Source organism: Podarcis erhardii (assembly GCF_964252035.2).
Source record: "Podarcis erhardii genome assembly, chromosome: 14".
NCBI classification, from domain to species: domain Eukaryota; kingdom Metazoa; phylum Chordata; class Lepidosauria; order Squamata; family Lacertidae; genus Podarcis; species Podarcis erhardii.
In genome coordinates, this window is record NC_138503.1 from 6275939 (window position 1) to 6297858 (window position 21920).

The 21920-nt window shown below is 49.5% G+C and overlaps 1 protein-coding gene across 2 annotated transcripts in view; it reads left to right on the forward strand.

The window, feature by feature from the left end:
* The first annotated feature begins 19492 nt into the window (after window positions 1-19492).
* The window catches only part of ALDH1A2 (aldehyde dehydrogenase 1 family member A2), a 67355-nt gene continuing 64927 nt past the window's right edge, over window positions 19493-21920 (forward strand). The window contains exons 1-2 of one of the 2 annotated variants that reach the window (XM_081839038.1): window positions 19493-19570; window positions 20101-20275. In XM_081839038.1, the coding sequence (XP_081695164.1) occupies window positions 20159-20275 (117 nt within the window). In that variant the 5' untranslated portion in view covers window positions 19493-19570; window positions 20101-20158. Of the gene's footprint in view, window positions 19571-19754; window positions 20276-21920 lie in introns of those variants that run through there. The other variant, XM_081839037.1, reaches the window with a different exon arrangement.

Here is a 21920-nt window from a genome sequence, read left to right on the forward strand (position 1 = left end):
CCCAAGTGGTTTCTGTAGTTGCACCCAGGGCCTCAAGGCACTACTCCGCAATCAAATCTGATTTCCCACTGGTACCCTGGGAGTCCCCTTTGTCTTTTTTTTCTCTTGCTGCTCCTGGATCACTTCATCCCCTGCTCCAAACTGAAAATCAAAGTCCTGCCACAAGTCTTTATCTGGGGGCCCCTTCTTCAGGAACAGCTGGCCCAGTCACCCAAGCTGACAGCCACATATTCCCCTCTCTGCTTATTCCCAATCTCTCTCGTGCCCCTCGTGGGCCCAAATAAAGGCAAGTAACACAGCATCTCTTGCTCCCCAAACTCACAGGACCCTGGCGGCTGGGGCCTGCTTAAGGGCTGCACTCAGTATAGGGACTGGTCCCCATCCCACAAGGCCATCTTGGGGCACCCAGAAAGCAAGGTCATGGGAGGGTTTTATCTCACCCAGTTCAGCAGGCACTACCCTGGTGCATGCCCACGGATCTCCAACTTTCTTCACCGCCACTTCCTCAGGTACCAGCTGCTCTTCCTGCGTGCTCACACATGCCCCCCCATTCCTTCTGCTGCCCCCTTCTTCTGGCATTTCTGCAGGCACTAGTTCCTCTTGCTCATGCATGCCCACCTCTTCCATCTCCTCCTGCACCGCTGGCACACGTGGAGTGAAAAGCTCCATAAGCAGCAGTTCTTCACCTCCATCCTGCAGTTTGCTCTCCGCTCAGTCACTTTCCTCCTGCATTTCTTCTTCCACAACAGGCTCCCAGGGGGGTTGAGACATCTAGCAGAAGCAGCTCCTCAGCTCCAACCAGCTTGCCCTTCTCCATAAGAGCCAACTCCTAGGGGCTGCGGGGACTTCAGCCCCCACAATAAAATATTTGAGGGGGCTGGGCCCTCCAAAGTTGATGCATTCCAATGGTGTGCATGCACTGTGTCATGTGATCAGTTATGTGGGCCGGGGCTTACCTGCGTCCCCCACAATGTTTTATTCAAGTTGGCACCCCTGCCCTTCGCGGACGCATCGTCTTCCCCCTTGCTTTCAGCTACTGACTGCCTCTGTTTGCAGTCCCAGCCCCTCTGCTGCCCATTCGCACTCTGGATCTCTTTGCCCACTCCTTCCAGCTGGGTGCCTTGCAGCAGGGTCCCTGGCTCACTTTCTGCCCCCTGTAGCATCTCACACAGCATGGCCCTCACCTCGCGTGGAGTCACGCTTTCCTCTCCACGGAGACTCATCACCCACTTTGCCACCAGGGCAAGAAAAGAAAAGAAAAGCACTTGGACACAGCTACTTTCTGGCAGAATTTAATCAGAGTCTTGCATCGGGACCAACACAGGGCTTTGTCAAGGCGTTGTGCAAAGACTGCAGGAGTAGGTTCATCAAGGACATAACAGGAAAAGTATATGTCAACTTGCACATAATCTGATTTGGGGTTTTCTTAGAAACCTGGAAGGAGCTATAAGCCAGTTTCATCAGAAAACCAACTTCTGCTTTGCAAAATGTCTTGGTCAGAAAGGTGGGCGAAGCAGTTGTTGGCATCTGTCTGTCTCTGGAGACAAGGGAGGAGTGCGGCTCTGGGAGTGAAGTAAAACTGTTGGAAGGTTGCAGCGCCTGCTGTGGCTGTAGAAACCGATACAGGAGAGGCATGTTTTGTTGCAGCTGGGGCAGATGGAGGAGTCTGATGGTGCTGCTGCAGATGCCCCATGGGGATTCTTCTCTCTGCACTCCTTCCAGCGGTCATTCCTCCTCTGGACACTGCTATGAATGTACAACCTGACTGTCTGTCTCCAGGCGCTGTGGTCGTCTGCAAGGGGGGGGGGGCGTGTTGATGTTGCCACCCTTCATGGCACATTTGCAGACATCTTTGTAACACAGAGTTGGAGAAGCAGTATAGACACCAGAAGCTGTTTCCAGCCTTCCTCCTCCTTCTCCCCCCGCTTCCCCGGCTCTTTCAGATCTCGTTTATTCCCCACTCCCATACCCTCCAACATTTTTGCCCCCAAAACTGGGGCGTCAAAAGGGGTGCACCTTCCAGTCCAGTGCTCTGGCGCTTGTCAGCTGGGTTGCACCAGAGCCCTGGTATGACCCTGCTGACCTGTGCCAGAATGAGCATGTTTGGCAAGACATTCAGGGCTTCTAATAGGGAAGAATTGATGCCTTTGAATTGTGGTGCTGGAGGAGACTCTTGAGAGTCCCATGGACTGCAAGAAGATCAAACGTATCCATTCTTAAGGAAATCAGCCCTGAGTGCTCACTGGAAGGACAGAGCCTGAAGCTGAGGCTCCAATACTTTGGCCACCTCATGAGAAGAGAAGCCTCCCTGGAAAAGACCCTGGTGTTGGGAAAGATTGAGGGCACAAAGAAAAGGGGACGACAGAGGACGAGATGGTTGGATAGTGTTCTCGAAGCTACAAGCATGAGTCTGACCAAACTGCGGGAGGCAGTGGAAGACAGGAGTGCCTGGCATCCTCTGGTCCAGGGGGTCATGAAGAGTCGGACATGACTAAACGACTAAACAACAACAATAGGGAAGCCCAGTTCTTTTGAGCACTCTATGTTCAGCCCCAATCTGTGGAGGCCCATCAGCAAACTGGGTACTGTAGCCCCATGGATAATTGACACTGAAGCTTATTTCTGTGAGAGTCTTAAGTCCTTCTTAGCTAAACAAAGGGGAGGATATAGGAAGATCAGTGGTGGTGGTGGGGATGTCACACGGGGGACATTCCCAGCCCTATTTGGAGATGCCAGTGGGAACTGAGCCTGTGACCTTGTGTGGGCAAAGCATGGGCTCAACCACTTTGCTCTGATCTTTCTCCCAGTATCAGAAGAATAGGCAGCAAGTCTCTCAGCAGAGGCAGGTTTCTCGGTATGAGGAGCAAGCACTGAGGCCCAGGGCTTTATAGGGCCTGGTGTGCTGGGACTGACTGGTTGGGTGCAGCTGATGGGATGCTCTGGAAAGTTGGCACAGTAGCCTAGAAGCTCCAGTCTGCTGGGTTTGCAAAGGGAGTGAGAAGCATGGTAGAATAATAATAATAATAATAATAATAATAATAATAATAATAATAATTTATTTATATCCCGCCCATCTGGTTGGGTTTCCCCAGGCACTCTGGGCATCTTCCAACAAAATATTAAAAATACATTAAAACATCAGTCATTAAAAACTTCCCTAAACAGGGCTACCTTCAGATGTGTTCTAAAAATCTGGTAGTTGTTTATTTCCTTGACATCTGAAGGGAGGGCGTTCCACAGGTCGGGTGCCACCACTGAGAAGGCCCTCTGCCTGGTTCCCTCTAACCTCACTTCTCGCAGTGAGGGAACCGCCAGAAGGCCCTCGGAGCTGGACCTCAGTGTCCAGGCTGAATGATGGGGGTGGAGACGCTCCTTCGGGTATACTGGGCCAAGGCCATTTAAGGCTTTAAAAGTCAGCACCAACACTTTGAATTCTGCTCGTAAACGTACTGGGAGCCAATGTAGGTCTTTCAAGACCAGTGTTATGTGGTCTTGGCGGCCGCTCCAGTCACCAATCTAGACCAATGCTTTTTTCTGCCTGAAGTAAATGAGAAGTTTGTGTACACCCACACCCACCCACACCCACACCCTACATACAAAAGCTGACTGGAGCAGCCGCTGAATCTTGTTTCAGAGCTGGTGAAGGGCAGCGTCTTTGTAACACGACTGAGGCAAGAGGCTACCTTAAGGGTGCAGGGCAGGTCACGTGGCCTAGAGAGGAATGGTTGAGGATTCTACAAGGAAGAGTTAGGGGCCTGCTGTTATGAGTTAGGGGCCTGCTGTTATGACCTCCTCCAGAGGATTTTGCCTCACTCTGCCTAATGGTAGAGCCAGCCCCTATGTTCAACACAAGCCCCAACATGTGAGTGTGTGTGTGCACACGTGCATGGACACAAACACACACCCTTTCTCTTTCACACAGTGTTATTTAATCCCTGGCAGGAAGTGTGCCATTGCTGCTGCCACAGCATGCCCCTGACAGTTCCCATGCCCAGTTAGTCAATATGAGATTATAAAAAGGGCGTGAAATTCAGGCATTAACATTTACCCAGAGCAGTTTTTGTTTAGTTAGCTGTGGCATACCTGCTGGGGCTTGTGAGAGTCCCCTGGAGGCTTCAGGTGCAGCCTAAGTCCTGTGAGGCGTGCCCTTGCCCACCAGGCAGCAACGTGCAGGATGCTTGACCATGTATTCAATAGGCAATATGATCTAGCTGTCCTTTGTTCCAGGTCTCTTATTCAGGGCTGCAAGGTGTGGTGGAACAACACCCCATGTAAACCTATAATCTACATGGGGAAGTGCTGTAGCTTAATGGCAGAGCGTCCGACTCACATGCTGAAGGTCCCAGGTTCAATCCTTGGCATCTCCAGGTGGGGTTGAGAAGGTCTCCTGCCTGAAACGCTGGCATCCTTCCATCCACTCATTTGCAGCTACAGAGTCACAACATGCCTGAGTCTGCACAACTGATAAAGGGACCTTCAACACTGGTAGCAGATGCAGACATCAACCTGACACTCAAGGCGGCTCTGAAGGTCACCATGAACTCAGTTGGTTGGGCCAGCCCTCATGCCTGGGACTCCTTGCCTTGGATACTGTGTGTATTTGGCTTTGACACCAAGGGGGTAGATCTCTTTGTTTCAGAAAAATCTTCAGGGGCCTTTTGGGCCAGGTTTCTCACGATAAGGCAGCAGGAGTGGGTGGCAGCAGTTTGCATTTACTGGGTAATAAGCAGACTTATTTTTGGATTAGGGAATGTCTCTGGGTGAGGCCTTTACAGGAGTCAAAATCTTAGAGGGAGAGGTCGTGGCAAGTACCCAAAAGGCTATCCGAGGCAATAATGATTCCCCTCTGTGTAACATTTTATGAGCTCCTGGGAATCACCCAGTGTCACAAAGGGAGATGCAGGCAAGGTACACAGGGAGGAGTGAGAGAGTCATAATCCTTTAAGACCGTAATTACCCTTTTATGCTGGGCCTGTTTCCTTTTACTGCTGCTTTTCTTCTTAGGGCTGCTAACTTAAATAAAGGAAAGGTGATTTATGGTCACTGTGCAGTGTGTTAAAGGGCGTGGGGATCTTCCTGTGGCCTTGCATGCTGGGAGTGCTATTTAAGCCATATTCTCTAAGGACCACAGGACCCAAGCATCTGACCATTCAGATTCTGTTTCTATCACCAGTGTCCAGGACCTGAAAACCAGGCTCAAGCAATGCCAACTTTTGCCCTGAACCCAGAGCTCCTCCGTGGGCTCTGGGTTCCTATCCTGCTCAGCTCTCAGATGCCAGATTATTCCAGGCTTGGCTCTGAGGGACTCTAGGGCTAGGACCTCCTTTGCCTCCAAGTCCACCACCTGACTTTGACATCAAGTGCTGGCAACGTCATTTCATGCTGCTTCAGATTTCATGTCATCCTACTCTTTGGGGTCATCCCCCGTTGGAGACTCTGGTCTTCCTTCTTAACCCGCTGCTACTGTTTCTCCTCCAGGCCTGGAAAACTGAGTTTGGTGGTACCATCTAGGCTGCAGTACCAGCCAGTGTGCACATTCCATCAGCTGAGCTCCCCCTTGCACCAGGCTCTATCCTGGCCCATCAGGCCCTGTAACAAAACCTGCTGCTAGGACTGGCCAACTTGGTGCTCTCTTGATGTTGCTGGACTCCAGCTCCCACCATCCCTGGCTGGTGAGCATGCTGGCTGAGGCTGGTGAGAGCTGGAGCTGAACAACATGCGCAGGGCACCTTGTTGGCTACCCTGCCCTACATGTGCCAAGCCAGCTTTGGAGGCTCAGCGCGCTACCCTGCCCACATGTGAGACCAGACTGCTGGGCTCCACCAGCAGACGGCCTACTTGGTGGCGCTGGGACTTAGAACTTTCTCTCTTGGTGACAGTCTGGCCGGTTCCTTCCTTCCCAGTTCGAGACAGCTGGTAAAGCTTTTGCTAATTCCGGCCAGCTTTTAAGGCCGCTTTTTCTCTAAGCCACACTTTCCGAATAAAAATTCTTTGCACCACACCACATTTTTATTGATAAGAAATACAATGGAAAACAAAGAGAAACTCCTAGCCGTGCTTGATTTATAACATAGAACACAACTACTTTATAATATGATCATGGGACATCCAGACAGTATAAAACAAAGAACATGAACCATTTAAAAAAATGAATCATTCCCAAAATGTAATTATAAACATATGTACCATAAGTATGTATGCGAACTTAATGAGAGGTGTGAGCTTGCCAGCTAATCTCGTTTAGACAAACATACTCTCATTGCCTCATCAGCACAAAGAAGCCTTTCTCTTTTCCGATCTCCCATATTTGACAGAGTTGGAAATCCCTGCTCACAACAATATGTCGTGAAGAACTATAGCATAGCCAATGCTGTTGAAGAGAAGTGTGGGTACTGTTTCTGGTTGTATATTGTTGTATATCCAAAGAGTCCAGTGCTGTGCAGTAAATGACACTGAAATGCTTAAATGCTTCTTTGATGGTCTTTGAATCTTCCTGTCACACTTGCCACCCTCTCCTGCCACACCAATGCAAGCGATAACACTTGAGCTATTTGGCTTTCTGTAGAGTCTCAGCACCTTGACCCTATGCAAGGACAGTTTCTGCCTGTGCTCCTGGGCTCAATGGCCAGTCCACTCTGGACCTTGCCCTCTGCTTGATGTTGACTGTGTGTTGCAGTCTTCTGGGACACTGGGATGGGCTGTCTGACAGCCCTGTCAAGCGCCTTGTCCGGTGTCTAAACCTTGCCGAGGCCAGACAGAGCCCACCCCTCCCACTGACCGCTATTGTTTGCATCTCCAGACAAGGATTTGGGTCCAGGTGTTTGCTGACCTCAACCCTTCCCTCCTTTCCAGAGGGGTGTGTGTGTGTGTGTGTGTGTGTGTGTGTGTGTAAAAGAAGGATTACTCCCGGATTAATTCCAGAGCCCTTTTCATCGCCAGCAGAAAAATCTCCATCCCCTTAACCCAGGCTCCATATTCATTAAGCCATAATGACTCTATTAATTGAATATGTAAGTTTGCTTAATTAGACACAAGACTTATTTCTTCAGTTTAAAGGGTAAAAATAAAAAATTTAAGCAGGCGGACAAGATCGAGCATTTAGCGATGATGGATGGGAACTGGGAAAGTGCAATATCCCAAGATGGAGGTGGTTAATGGCACCCGCTCATTAGGCGATGTACATTAGCAGAAAGGTCAGTCCATTTTGGGGCTTGATGCGTTTCTCAGATAGTAAATTTTAAGCAGGGGTGGGTGGGAAGGGGAAGGTACACTGAGAAAGAGCTGGAAATGGGGGTGGATGCCATTGGACCCCAGGGGGAGCACAGTGGTTTTCAGAAGCAGCGCTGGGACCAGATTACTTCACATGGGTGGAAAGCTTGGCATTTCACTATTGGGGAAGATCTGTATGGGTGTGTGGCTCTTTTGGGCTCCGTATCATCACATTGGGCCTCTGGAACTCCCTGCCTCATGAGCTCTGTCTGAATCCTCCCCTCAAAACCTGTTCTGAGGGAGCCTAGTTAGAAAAAGAGAAGCTGACCTTTGGCAACAGTGTGTCGGAAGGGGTCATAGTTCAGAGACAGAGCTGTCTCACCAGAGTGGTGCATGCTCTAGTTATCTCCCGCTTGGACTACTGCAATGTGCTCTACGTGGGTTACCTTTGAAGGTGACCCGGAAACTGCAATTAATCCAGAATGCGGCAGCTAGACTGGTGATTGTGAGTGGTCGCTGGGACCACATAACACCAGTCCTGAGAGATCTGCATTGGCTCCCAGTACGTTTCCGAGCACAATTCAAAGTGTTGGTGCTGACCTTTAAAGCCCTAAACGGCCTTGGCCCAGTATACCTGAAGGAGTGTCTCCACCCCCATCGTTCAGCCCGGACACTAAGATCCAGCGTTGAGGGCCTTCTGGCGGTTCCCGCATTGCCATAAGTGAGGTTAGAGGGAACCAGGCAGAGGGCCTTCTCGGTAGTGGTGCCCGCCTTGTGGAACGCCCTCCCTTCAGATGTGAAGGAAATAAGCATCTATCTTATCTTTAAAAGACACCTGAAGGCAGCCCTGTTCCCCAGAGTGGCTGGGGAAACTCAACCAGATGAGTGGGGTATAAATAATAAATTATTATTATTATTATTATTATTATTATTATTAAGCATCTGTCTTGAATACAGAGGGTCCCAGGTTCAGTTCCTGGCACCTTCAGGTAGGGCTGGGAGAGAACCCAGCCTGAAGTCCTGGGGAGCGGCTGCCAGTAAGAGTAAGCAGTACTGAGTTAGATGGACCAGTGGTCTGACCCAGTAGGCCAGCTTCCTATGGTTCTTCCTCGACTATGAGCTGAATTCTCCCCACTGGGGGGCTCTACTCTGGCTTCCTGTTTCACTTTATTGCATTGTATTTTAATCGCCTTGGGCAAAGTATTTTACCATCATAGCACCGGATATGTTGTGCCGTCAGGATCCCCATCTCAGGGCCAACCTAAGACCGTGTGCTTGAGGGAGGGCCTTGACCCTCCATTTCTCAGCTGCCCTTTGGAGCAACTGGTTGGAAGAACTGCCTGCCTGCTTGGCCTCTTCACAAAAGGGGTGGGGGGAGTCAATCCAGTTTGAATTTAAAGGCCAACTTGCCTCATTCGCACTTCCTTTTTTATATATATATAATAATTTTATTAAGGTTTCCATTTTAACAACCCAATCAAATCACATTAAATATTCCAAATTATACAAATACATATCATAAAGTCCAAATATTTTGCCAAATTATAAATTTTTGTTGGGGCTTCCCATGCTTCAAGTTCAGTGGGGTCCAATCATCTTATGTTTCTACTGCCTTGAGTTTCCAAAAGTTCCTTCTTTGAGTCCTCCTGTTGTTATCCTTCTTTCTTTCACAGCCTCTGAGTTATTTCCACAGGCGAGTTGGAGTGAACAATAATATACTTCTGTGTGAAATTTGTATGGCTCTCCTTTTTTCTTTTTTCTTTTTGCAGCTGATAAGTCTATTATTTGCAGTATGTCCTCATATGCTGATGTTTATGCCGAATCAATCCAAAAGCCCTTCTCTGGTGGCAGACGCCATCTTCTCTCAGTTTCGATGAAATAAAATCTAGGCGTTTGCTCATTAATTTTCTCAGACAGGTTGCATCAAACAGTCTTTCCAGGGGAGGTTTGCCAAATTGGACTTGAAGTACAGATATAATAACAAATTAAGAGCTCGCCTCCCCCTATGACTATTTATCTCTGCAACTCAGTCTATCTCATAATGGCAGATCCCAATTAAATAGTGCGTCACAGGAGAGTCTTTTATCTTCTTCCAAATATTTTAAAGAACAAAGGCTTTAGTTAGTATTATTTCCACACAGTTTGTATTTTCCAATCTCACTTGCTATCAGTAATGTAGACGGTTCCTCGGGGGGGGGGGTGTTGTTAGGTACAGTGGTGCCCCGCAAGACGAATGCCTCGCAAGACGGAAAACTTGCTAGACGAAAGAGTTTTCCGTTTTGGAGGTGCTTCGCAAAATGAATTTCCTATGGGCTTGCTTCGCAAGATGAAAATGTCTTGCGAGTTCCTGCGGGGTTCCCCCCCTTTTTTCTAAGCCACTAAGCCGCTTATCCGTTTATCCGCTTATCCGCTAAGCCGATAAACCGCTAAAAGCCACTAAAAGCCGCTAAAAGCCGCTAAAAGCACTAATAGCGCTAATCTGCTAAGCCGTCAATGGGCTTGCTTCGCAAGACGAAAAAACCGCTAGACGAAGAGACTTGCGGAACGGATTCTTTTCGTCTTGCGAGGCACCACTGTATTATCGTAGTAGAAAATGAAAAAGTTTTATCCCCCCTCCTTTCCGTTCCGTTCCAACATACCAGCTTAGATGTTATTCTTTGATGTTATCTTTCTTCCTCTCCACCATTCTTGGCTCCTCAGTGGCTGGCTTAATTGGCAGATTAATTACCCTTTCTTCACCCAAAGCATATCCAAGATCTTAAATCAAAATTTTTATCTTAAGAAATGGAACTAGGAGCTATCATGAAGACAGCGTCCAGGAGATTCGAACTCCCTTGAGGGCTTTCCATCCAGTGCCCCCCCCTCCTTCTTTACGAACTTGGGGGTGATTTGTTGGGCATCCGCGGATGAGACTGCATCTTCCCTTCCACCGGGAAGAATTTGGGAGGCTGATTACTCCCATCTCAGATTCTAAATTACCTCGTGGGAACTGGAGAGATGGTACTGTCAGCCATCTTTCGTGGCGCCCCTAGCGGAGCCCCCTCATTTGCACTTCCTAAAGCAATATTGGAACTGGAACACAGTCATCCTTTGAAATTCAAAATTCTCCAGCCGGGTAATGTTCACAAAAGGGCATTTACTAGGCGAAAACGAGTACAAAATTGCAAATCCTGGTGATAACAGCGTATGGAAATGCATTCCATGAGGGGAATGCAAGAAATGAAATTTCCACTAAGTTTTGATAAGTTTTCACGAGGACTTTAAAGAGAAATCACAAACTTATGGGGAAATGTGGTTAATGGAATTTAAGATGGGAAAAACGAGAAGCTGAGAACACCTGAAATTGACACATTTACCTTTGGTCTGATCCAGTTGCAGGCCTCCTCTTGTGTTTTTCACAATTCCTCCAAGTGTCACCTTTCCTCTTCCAACTAATTAAGATGTTTGCAGGAAGCTTTCTTGTGCAGGACCATTGAAATGAATGGGGACCCAAGTGTGAGCTCCCCTGCTCTCCTCTTGCATGGCCCCTGCTCATCTCAGTGTGGCTTGTGCAGAAGAATTTCCCACTGGATGGTACCTCCTGGCTCACCTCTGTTTCTCTCCCACTTTATCCCACTTATGGACACCCAAAATGTGGTGCTTGGGGTCAGGTAGCCCACACCTCACCTTGTTCCAGGTTCAGGCCAGTTGGCCCCAACCTCCTTCGTTCCTCTTGGCAGCCAAAGATTCGTCTCCAGAACATCTGCAGAAATGTAAGGCTGCAACTGGGTGGAGTGGGGAGAAGCTGGCCCTTGGCTAGTTTGGCTAGTTCACTGCATCGTGTACAGTGGTACCTCAGGTTAAGTACTTAATTCATTCCGGAGGTCCGTTCTTAACCTGAAACAGTTCTTAACCTGAAGCACCACTTTAGCTAATGGGGCCTCCTGCTGCTGCCGCGCCGCTGGAGCACGATTTCTGTTCTTATCCTGAAGCAAAGTTCTTAACCTGAAGCACTATTTCTGGGTTAGCGGAGTCTGTAACCTGAAGCGTATGTAACCCGAGGTACCACTGTATAGGCTGGTATTTGGTGGTGGCTTTGCCATTTTGACGGCTGTTTTCTCAAACTGTTATAGTATTTTTCATTTCCGCAACCTGCCACTCACTTTGCCCTAACTCTTCTGAGGAACACAAGGTGGCCTGCTCTAGAGAAGCCCCCTAGACTCTGGAATGCAGAAGACGGCTTTACACTGAGAGACCATCTCAATCAGGATTGTCTCCAGCGACTGGCTGTGGTTCTCTGGGGTCTCAGACAAGCAGAGGTTGGATGGCCATTTGCATGGATGCTGGAATTCTTGCTTTGCAGGAGGTTGGACTAAATGACCCTTGGGTTTCCCTCCAACTCGGCAATTCTGTGCTCTTTCCCAACCCTACCTGGAGATTCCATGGGCTGAGTTCCTTGGGACACTGGAATGCAAAGCATGTCCTCTGCCAGGGAGCTTTGTCCATCTTGCCCAATATTTTTCACTCCAGCCACTTGCCTGCCTTTAAATGAGAGAAGTCAGAGCTTAAAGCAGTGGTCTTCTGCATGCAAGGCCTGTCTCCCACCATGAGTGAGTGATGGTCTCTTCCCAGGCACCTTGCTTGTCAGAGTAGCCAGGACAAGGGATGAGCCAAAGAACTGGACTCAGGGGTCAACAAGGCAGCTTCATATTTTCATAGGATGCCAGGTGGGGGGAGGAGGCTGTTTGGGGTGGCAGCCTTGTGTCATCATGTGCAAAGGGTTGTCCCACCCTCAATTCAGGAACGGCTATCAGGCCCCGTCCTTCCCTGTAAAAGGTCTAGAAGAGGAGAAGCAATATTTTGACAGATGAACCATTTGGTGGGAACACTTCTCCCTGCACAAAGCAGCAGGATCATTTTGCAGCCTGCCCAAAAGGCAATAAATTTGCAGGGGCTTTCAAATGGTGACCTCCTCTCAAATCATCATCAGGCTTGGAGGCATTTAAAGAATTGATTCAATTAACCCAGGTGGTGAGTCTTGGATGGGGGAGATGCTATAAGGCATGATTTATTCTTGCACTAAAATTAAAACACAAGTATCTGTTGAAGAACATTTGCTGCCAATGTGATGACTAATGAAAGTGCCAAGTAATTAATGAGAGAAAGCTAAGGCTAAAGCACTTGAGATATAATAGCGCATAAAACCATCAGTACATCGTAAGGGCTGCCTTTCTGGACCAGACTGAAGCTCCATTAGTTTAACATTTTGTTTGCAGCAGGAGTTCCCAAGGTGAAAATTCCCTGGCTTGGGTTTGGTCCCCACTGCTTGCTTCAAAAAGGTAAACTGCATCTAAACCTGGAGGTTCTATATTGTTATTACATGTAACAGACACTGACAGACCTTCTCTCTCTCTCTTCTCTTTTTGTCTAACTCCCCTTTGGAAGCTATCTAGACTATATGATGGATAAGGCAATGATATGTACAATTTTACAATATGCAGGGATTAAAATGTGTAAACAAACCAGAGAGGGGAGCTGAGGGAAGTCCTTGGTGGGTGGGAGAGGGAGGAATGGGAGGAAACAAAAATGGGCGGTCAAGAAATGTAATCAGTTATATTGATTGATAATTTGTTTTGTTAAAATGGTTTAATAAATAAATATTTAAAAAAGAGGAAGCTATCTAAACCTACATTCATCTCTACATCTTGTGGCCGTGAGTTCCTAAGTTAAATATGCATTGTGTGAATAAAACCTTTCTTTTCTATTGCCAGTACATCAACAGGGCTCCCCCTACTGGTGGTTGACCTTTAAAAGACTACCTGCATGACGGGCAGGAGTCAGTTATACTGTAGTCGGTTCAGTTCCAGTGCCTAAGCAAATACTGCTCACATCTGCAACGAATAAAGTTCTGGCCTTATTTATCCCATGAACCCAAAATACTGGTGTCCGTGTGTTTCATTATCTAAGAAATGGGGTGGTGCTTGGGGCCTTGCCATGCAACGCCCCTTCCCAGTCCATTTAGGGGTTTAGAAGGCACCTTCAAAGTGAGAGCTGGACAATAAAGAAGGCTGCTCGTCAAAGAATTGATGCTTTTGAATTGTGGTGCTGGAGGAGACTCTTGAGAGTCCCATGGACTGCAAGAAGATCAAACCTCTCCATTCTTAAGGAAATCAGCCCTGAGTGCTCACTGGAAGGACAGATCCTGAAGCTGAGACTCCAATACTTTGGCCACCTCATGAGAAGAGAAGACTCCCTGGAAAAGACCCTGATGTTGGGAAAGATGGAGGGCACAAGAAGAAGGGGACGGCAGAGGACGAGATGGTTGGATAGTGTTCTCGAAGCTACCAGCATGAGTTTGACCAAACTGCGGGAGGCAGTGGAAAACAGGAGTGCCTGACGTGCTCTGGTCCATGGGGTCACGAAGAGTCGGACACGACTAAATGACTAAACAACAACAAAAGCCAAAGCTGATCTTTCCATGCTGCCAAGAAGTGATCACCATTGCAGGCTCCCATTCACAGCCTTCGTGCCATCTTTTGAACCAACTCACGTTTCTTAAAACCTTTCAGTGGCACTCCCATATGTGGGGCACTGTAGGACTCAAGCCTAGGTTGCATGTGCCCCCCCCCCGAGGGATAGCTGTCTCCCTTTGGCACACATTTTAACCCCCTAGTTTCTAGAGAGATTGGCCCCAGGCCGGCGTCAACATGTTTGTTCAAGCACCGAAAGGAGTGTGGGTGGGTGTGGAGCAGTGTGTAATCTTGTGATAATCTGGAGGTTGACATTAGCTACTGGGCTAAGTTCAAGGCGTTGGTTTTGGTGTATAAAGGCCCATACATCTTGGGTCCAGGATACCTGAAAGTTTGTCTCACCCTTAAAATATGCAGTTGATGACCGTGTCCTGCAGAGAACTTCTTCTCAGGAGGTCCATTCTGCACAATCTAGGAACTGGCCCTTTAGTGCTGTGGCACCTGCCTTCTGGAATTACCACCCCTTGAATATTAGACAATGCTGGTCTCTTTTCAGTAACTACTGAATACCTTCCTTTTCCAGCAAGCCTTTCAAGCTGAGATCTTTCCCAGTCTGCATCTGTGCTAGAATTATTTCTAGATTGTTTTAATGGCATTTGTATTGTTTTTATCAATTGGTTGCCACCCTGGGCTCCTTTGGGAGGAAGGGTGGGATATAGATTTAGTAATAATAATCTAGGGTGCACCTATTACCCCCCCACGTATTTCTTGGACTGGTGATTAAGAAAGTTTTCGAGCCTCTTGCTGACATCTCTGGTTCCTTCTCTTTGGGTTTCCTTGGAGAAGGCCCTGCAAAGATTCAGAAGTTTGAACAGTGATTTGATTTGTCAAGATTTGTGCTGCAGAGCGATTCTCACACCTCCTCTGCAAAAGGTGAAACTGGCAGGATTTGAGGTCATCTCCTCTTCCGGCAGCTGAGGCCAATCTCTGCAGGGTTCAGAGCAGCCTCGTCCTCCGCTGCCTATGAGCGTGTGTGCTGTCTTGAGTCAAGGAAGGCATCAACAGCCTCCCTCCTAACAGCATGGAGGCTCATGAAGTTTAATTGAGCAGATTTAATGTGCTCCTGCTGCTGACAGCTGGTCCTTCTTACAACGCCGGAGCTGCAGCTCCCTTTGGAACAAGAGAACATGAATTCTTGGAAGGAATGTTTCCGTTCGCAAAAGGTTGCTTACAAATGCCCCAAAACGTGTTCAAACATAGACTCTTTGGCCTAATCACATTTAGTTTCTGCACCGATTTCTTCCTTCTCTTTGGGGCTACATGCTGAAGCAGGCAGATTTAAGAGCAGGCGCCACTGAACTCAGTAGGAGTTACTAAGGCAAACAGGACATAGGAATATGGGAAACTGTCAGAACATTGAGCCATCTAGTTCAGTATTGCCTACACGGACTGGCAGCAGTTGTTGAGGTCTCAGGCGGGGTCTCTCTCCCAGTTGTATCTGGAGAAGCCTGGGATTGAACCTGGGACCTTCTGCAGGCAAAGCAGAGGCTCTGCCACTGCCACTGAGCTACAGCCCTTACTTCTGAGTAAGCATGCACAGGGTGTGGATCACTTCTTGCAAAATCTCTGCGGAGGGACCCAAAAAAATGAAAAGTGATTTTTTAGTCCAGCTCTGAGATCTTGCAACCTTTGTCCTTTGGCTACAATGCAATAAAAGGAGAGGTCTGTGCTACTGCTTAAGTTTGCAAGCCAAACACAGAAGTATTAATTTGAAGCATGGTGCGGTGGGCAGCCTGGGAACTGTAGTTTGTTTAGAGGGCTGGGAATTGCAGCTCTGTGAGGGGTTAGACTTTGGGGTAGTCCCTGGATTCTTTGGGGGAAGTTTAAAAGCAAAACAAAACCCGAGCTTGATTACTTTCCTTTCAAAATGTTAAAAAAGAAAGGATACTGTTACTATTCCCAGTGGAATAATAATAATAATAATAATAATAATAATAATAATAATAATAATTTTTATTTATATCCCGCGCTCCCCAGCCGAAGCCGGGCTCAGAGCAGCTAACAACAGAAAAAATAACACAGTTTACATAAAATCACAATCAATTAATTGAAATACATTCTAAAATCAATTCATTCTAAAATCAATGCAGAATCAAATTAATGGCAACCATTGAGCTAGAGTGCTATGAGGATTATACAGAAGGAGGGGGTCAGACTGTGCCTTGGCCAAAGGCCTGGTGGAACAGCTCTGTCTTGCAGGCCCTGCGGAAAGATGTCAAGTCCCGCAGGCCCCTAGTCTCTTGGGACAGAGCGTTCCACCAGACTGGGGCCACAGCCGAAAAAGCCCTGGCTCTGGTTGAGGCCAGCCTAACCTCCCTGTGGCCTGGGATCTCCAAGATGTTTTTATTTGAAGACCGTAAGGTCCTCTGTAAAGGGACGTGGGTGGCACAGAGCCTAGGACTTGCCGATCAGAAGGTCAGCGGTTTGAATCCCCGCGACGGGGTGAGCTCCCTGCTCCTGCCAACCTAGCAGTTCAAAAGCACAAAGTGCAACTAGATAAATAGGTACCGCTCCGGCGGGAAGGTAAATGGCGTTTCCGTGTGCTGCTCTGGTTCGCCAGAAGCGGCTTAGACATGCTGGCCACATGACCTGGAAGGTGTACACCGGCTCCCTTGGCCAGTAAAGCGAGATGAGCGCCGCAACCCCAGAGTCGGTCACGACTGGACCTAATGGTCAGGGGTCCATTTACCTTTACTTTAAGGTCCTCTGTAGGGCGTACCACGAGAGGTGGTCCCGTAGGTACGAGGGTCCTAGGCCGTGAAGAGCTTTAAAGGTTAAAACCAGCACCTTAAACCTGATCCTGTACTCCACCGGGAGCCAGTGCAGAAGGAGCTGTGCGGGCTGTGGCAGTTCCCCGCTTGGCCCAGCAGATGGAAGCAAACACACGGGAGAGGCTGCCTCCGCTGGGGAAGGTGATCTTGGGCTGGGCATCACCCCAGCGCGGCGCCCTCCAGGCCCAGCCTGACGGACGGGGGTCGCGGAGAGGCAGCGAGCTGCCCTCCTGCCGCCATCCAAGCTGCACAAAAAGCAGCCGCGGGAGTGCCCTGCTGCGCCCAGCCAAGGCGGCCTTCTGCACGTGCCCCGGAGCTATGAAATCAAACGCTGCAGGCGAGACCAGGGCTCGGGACAGGTGCGGAGCAGGGAGTTAAGTCAAGGCGGAGTTGGGGCTGTCCAAGTAGCGCGAGCAAAGAGTCCCTGTGGCCCGTGCGCCCCCTGGTCGCCTCCCCCCCGCGCCCCTCCCGGCAGGAGTGGCTTCAGAGGCTCCTGCCTGGCCAGCAACCTGCCAGCAGAGCGGAGCCTTTCCTTCCCTGCGCTTCTGGGGTCGCCCCTCAGCCAGCAGGCCCAGTGGTCGGAGGTGCTATGCGTGGTGGTGGTGGGGGGGGCGCCCGCTCCGGGTCTCCCTCCCCGGACATCATGTTGGGAGGCTGGTCCAACGGGCGTTTGCTGTCACTGGATTCAAGAAAGCTTAGCAGGTGACTCTTGCTCGGATCATGAAACTTTATCTGCATCTAGAATGGATTTATGGACACACTGAGAAAGAGAGAGACACACGCAGACAGACAAGAGATCTAAAGCATCGGCCGCATCCGGAGCCCCCCCTCCTCGGGTCCCCGTGGCTGCCTTCGAGGATCGCAACGGGGCTTGCTTCCTTGGGGACCCGCAGAGGTCACGCGCATGGCCAGGGGTCTCGGGGTGACGAGCGCCGGGGTCCAGCAGCGCCTGAAACGGACGGAGCTGTCCAAGCCGGGATGGAGAGGGCCGCCCTTCCAAGTCCGGTCGATTTCAAGTCCTAATTCTCTCCCCTCGACCCTTGGGCCGGAGGATCCGGCGGGGGTGGGGGTGCTGCTTCCCTCTGGATCGTGGCCCAAATGCCAAGCGCTGTGCTTGCCCCTGCCCCGCCTTGCCGCCCGAGCAGAGGAGGCAAAAGGGCTTCTCCCTGGGAACGTCTCTCCGGCGTTTCATACCAAGCGAGTTTTCCTGGCAAGCCTATTCCTTGCCAGGCCTACTCAGAGGAAGGACTGCAGGCATGGCCAAACTTGGCCCGCCAGATGTTTTGGGACTACAACTCCCATCATCCCTAGCTAACAGGACCAGTGGTCAGAGATGATGGGAACTGAAGTCCCCAAACATCTGGTGGGCTAAGTTTGGCCATGCCTGACTCAATCCTCCCTCGCTGTCCGACCAGAGCCTTGCACGGATCCATTGGGTGAGGGGAGCAGAACTGACGACCCCTGTCTTTTGTGGCTAACTGGACTCCTGACTTCTCTTCTTTGTGGAGAGTTTCTCACAGCCACGCCATCCATTGAAAGTCCTCTTGCGCCTCTTTAAGAGTCTTGGCTCCCCTCTCAAAGAACCCTGGGAACTGTAGCTCGTTGAAGATTTAACAAGGCACCCTTCATAAACCACAGCTCCCAGGGTTCTCCGGGGGGGGGGGACAGGGAGGCAAGATTCTTAAAGTGGCCTGGAAGCCTGGGCGTATGTTGCGGGGTCAGGCTTTATGCTGGGGGTGGTCACGTCCTCAGTTAAGTTTTTTTAAATTGATTTACTTGATTTAGGGGCCAGCTGCCCCCTGCTCGCCCCCGGGCACGCCCATGCCCACCAGTGTTTTACATGGATGGTGCCAGGTGCGATTGAGTGGGCATCTGGGGCCCTTGAGCCTTTTGGTCCCTTTGTGAAAGTCACCCAGCAATGAAAGGGTGGTGGTCCTCGCGTGGCTCCCTTGGGCCAAGGCTTAGAGTCACAAGGGAACGCGGGTCTGCGGATGGGGCTTAAGGACAGGGGTTGCGTTAGATGAGCCCTGCGACCCCTTCCAATTCTACAATTCTATCATGATCTGTGCCGGGTATCGGCCAATGAGCTCTACAAGCGAGACTCCTGCAGAAGAACTTCAAACCCACTTCCTTCCAAGGGCGCGCGCGCGGATGTGTCAGGATGAGTCCCTCCGACTCCTCTCTTGCTCCTCCCTGGCGATCAGAAGCCAGATTGAATGCGAAGGTTGGGTCCCCCCCCCCCGTTCTCCGTGACGTTTCTCACTTTTGAAACTGAAATAAGTTTCCAATTAAAACAAAAACAAAAAAGCCGATCTGCCAAACGCGGAATAAAACAGCCCCTCAACAACAAAGGGTGTTTGGGGGGGGAGGGGGAGGGGGCGTTCTGCCCCTCTTTGGATCTTCTTCTGCAATCCCTGAACTGGTCTTCAAAGCAGGTGCTGTCAGTCACGCCTCAGCCCAGTCAGCTCTGGGAGGCATAGGAGCCAAGGTCATTTCGGCGCCCCCAATAAAATATTTGAGGGGGCAGGCCCCCCAAAGTTTATGGGCATTGCCATTCAAACGGTGTGGGTGTGTGCCACGTTATGTGGGGGGGGGGCTTACGTGGGCCCCCCAATATTTTATTCAAGTTGGTACGCCTACTGTGAGGGGAACAGGGGTCTCTCAACAACTCTCAGCACCCATAGCAAACTACAGTTCTCACGATCCTTGACTGTTCATTGTGGTATCAGAGCGCTTTAAATGAATAGTGTGGATGCTGCCAGCGGCTGCTTCTCTAACCCGCCCCTCTGCCATCCATGGCTGAAGTGGCTTGGGGACACTCTGGCTTCCCCAGATCCTCGCATCGCTCCCACCTGGGCTGAGGCTCCGTGCCTGCGCCCCCAAGAGAGAGGGGGGCGGAGCGCGTTTCTGGGTCTGACATGTTTATGGCTCCTTTTCCTCCCTCCCTTTGCAGAGAGTTTCTAATTAGATTCCCAAATTCCTTCTGGGCTGCTGGAGGAGTGAGTCCCCTTCTTCCCTCCTGGAGCCTCTGCCCAGAAAGCCCCCTCGTCGGATTTCCGCTGGGCTGCATCTAAGACCAAGGTGCTAATTCCTCTTTAATTATCCCAGGGAAACCCTCCGTAATTGCTTCTCTTCCCCCCGCCCCGCCAGCCTCGCCTTGGACCCTCTTCTCCCGCCTCTGCTTATCAGCAAAAGGGGGGAGAAGGATTCAGGCAAAGCCTCTTTCCTTGGTGAGCAAAGGGAGTTATCAGTTCCTGCTGGTGCCCAGTTGATGGGATGAAGCTCAAGGGGGGAGCGGGTGGCTGGACTTGACGGCCAGCCAGGGAGGACCTGTTGCCTCTCCTCGACGCCTCTGCAGGGCTTGGGGTGGAGAGGCTCTGGATGCTCCCATCCTCCTTGGAGGTCGTCCTGCCTCCCTGGCCCTGCCCTCCCGTCCAATAAGGAGAGGTTGCCTTGACACCTGCTTATATACCGAAGACGGCAGCAGCCTCCAAATCTCCAGCGCTGGGTTGGGGGAAGAGGGGAGAAAATACACACATAAACACACACACACACACACACACACACACACACACACACACACACACCCCTCTCTCCATACCTATTTCAAGCCACAGACTTAGGGAGACAGTCGCCCCGTCGGGCAAGGAGGAGAAGGCTCCCGAGACGATGACCTCCAGCAAAATTGAGATGCCAGGTGGGCTGAAGGCGGACCCGGCGGCTCTGATGGCTTCTCTGCATTTGCTCCCGTCTCCCACCCTCAACCTGGAGATCAAGTACACCAAGGTAAGTCACCTGTCTGCTCTTCCCTGCCAGAGGAGCGCGGGCTTCTCTTTTTCTGAGCTGACCCAAAACCGCTTCACTCGGACTTCTCTTCAAAAACACACAAACACAAAAGCCAGAAAGAGGTGCGTTTTCAGGTGCTGGATGCCAGTAGATGGGTGGCTATATGTGAAAGAAAGTCCATAGGATAAGAAAAAATATCTTGCCCTTTCCAGTTTGCCTGGCATCATTTTAACTCTTTGGATCAGTTTTTTTTTCTTTCTGGGAAAAGGGTTTCTCCGCACAGACTTGAGCTCCTGAAGATTGTTGGAGGGCGCGATTGTACAAATCTTGTTTTAGCCTATTGAAAGATGATGAGAATCATGTTCTGTTTTGCTGTTCTAAAAAGTGGTGTCTTTCGCTCCTGGGACTCTTCCTTAACAATTCCTGCCGCAGATGTCACCAAGCCAAGTTGTTGTAACTTTGGAAGGAGGGAATTGTTTGCTGATTTCCTTCCTAGACAAATAACCATCTCGAATACAGGCAACTTGGCAAGAAAATTATTTGCTTATCCACATCACCAAGTGCCCAGGGTTGATGGCTTATTCTGCGGGCTAAGGTGTGCAGAGCTTTCCTATATTTACAGTTGATACAGATCTGCAAGGCTTTTAGCGTATGTGTGTTCAGAAGACAGTTATTCCAAAACGCAATTTCGACAGGAAGTGTGATGCCTTTGGTCCGTCTTCTGGTTGTGAATGCCTGTTTGTATTATTAAGCAGACTGGACATGATCCCGTGGGATGCAAGACCATTTGCACAAGCCCCACTGAGGTTAAAGGGGAATTGCGCGAGAGCGCGAGAGCGTGCAATTCAGTGAGCAGTCATTGCAGGAGAATTTGGGCATGGATCAGGTCCCAAGCGCGGACATTCTTCATCCTTTGAAAGGGACATTAGACGCTTCAGGCTTGTAAAAAGGCGGCACTTCTATTTGAAGCCAATATTGTCCTGAAGGTCACGCAATGCCGATTAACAAGAAACCTCATTGATGCAAACGTACATGATAAATGTTTGTTAAAGATTCATTCTGTTCCCAGAATGTTTCATCACGAATGTGTTCTATTCCCAAATTTCATCATGAATTTGCTGCTGCTCCCTGTTTTTTCTTAAATCCGAAATACAATAGCCACATAAGGACTTGCTGATCATTCGAATAAACCACCTATTTTCAAATAAAAACAATAAAAATAAAATAAATGTGAGTCTCGAATGCTTTGTGCCTGTTCACTTACCTGGCACTTAACTGCTCTTAACAATGTAAGGATTATTTGTCTATAGTGCTAGGATTACTGGGGGTGCGATCCAGTCAAATTAAGCACTTTCAAGCCTCATTGATTTCAGTGGGAGATAATGAAGCCCGTCGCTGACTCTTCCAGTTGAAATCGAAGGAATGTGCAGAAGCGTAGCTGGTTCGTAATCACAATACTCGTGGTTTTATGCGCAGAGGCTGCAATCCTACATACACTTCCTAGTACGGGGTAAGCCCCATTGAGCTCAATGGAACTTACTTCTGAGTAAAAAAAAATACTGTATGAATTGTGCTGTAACAATCTATAGCTAAGCATCTTTACATTCATTGTGATGGCTCAGCATCTTGCTTCGTTTTCCAGCTG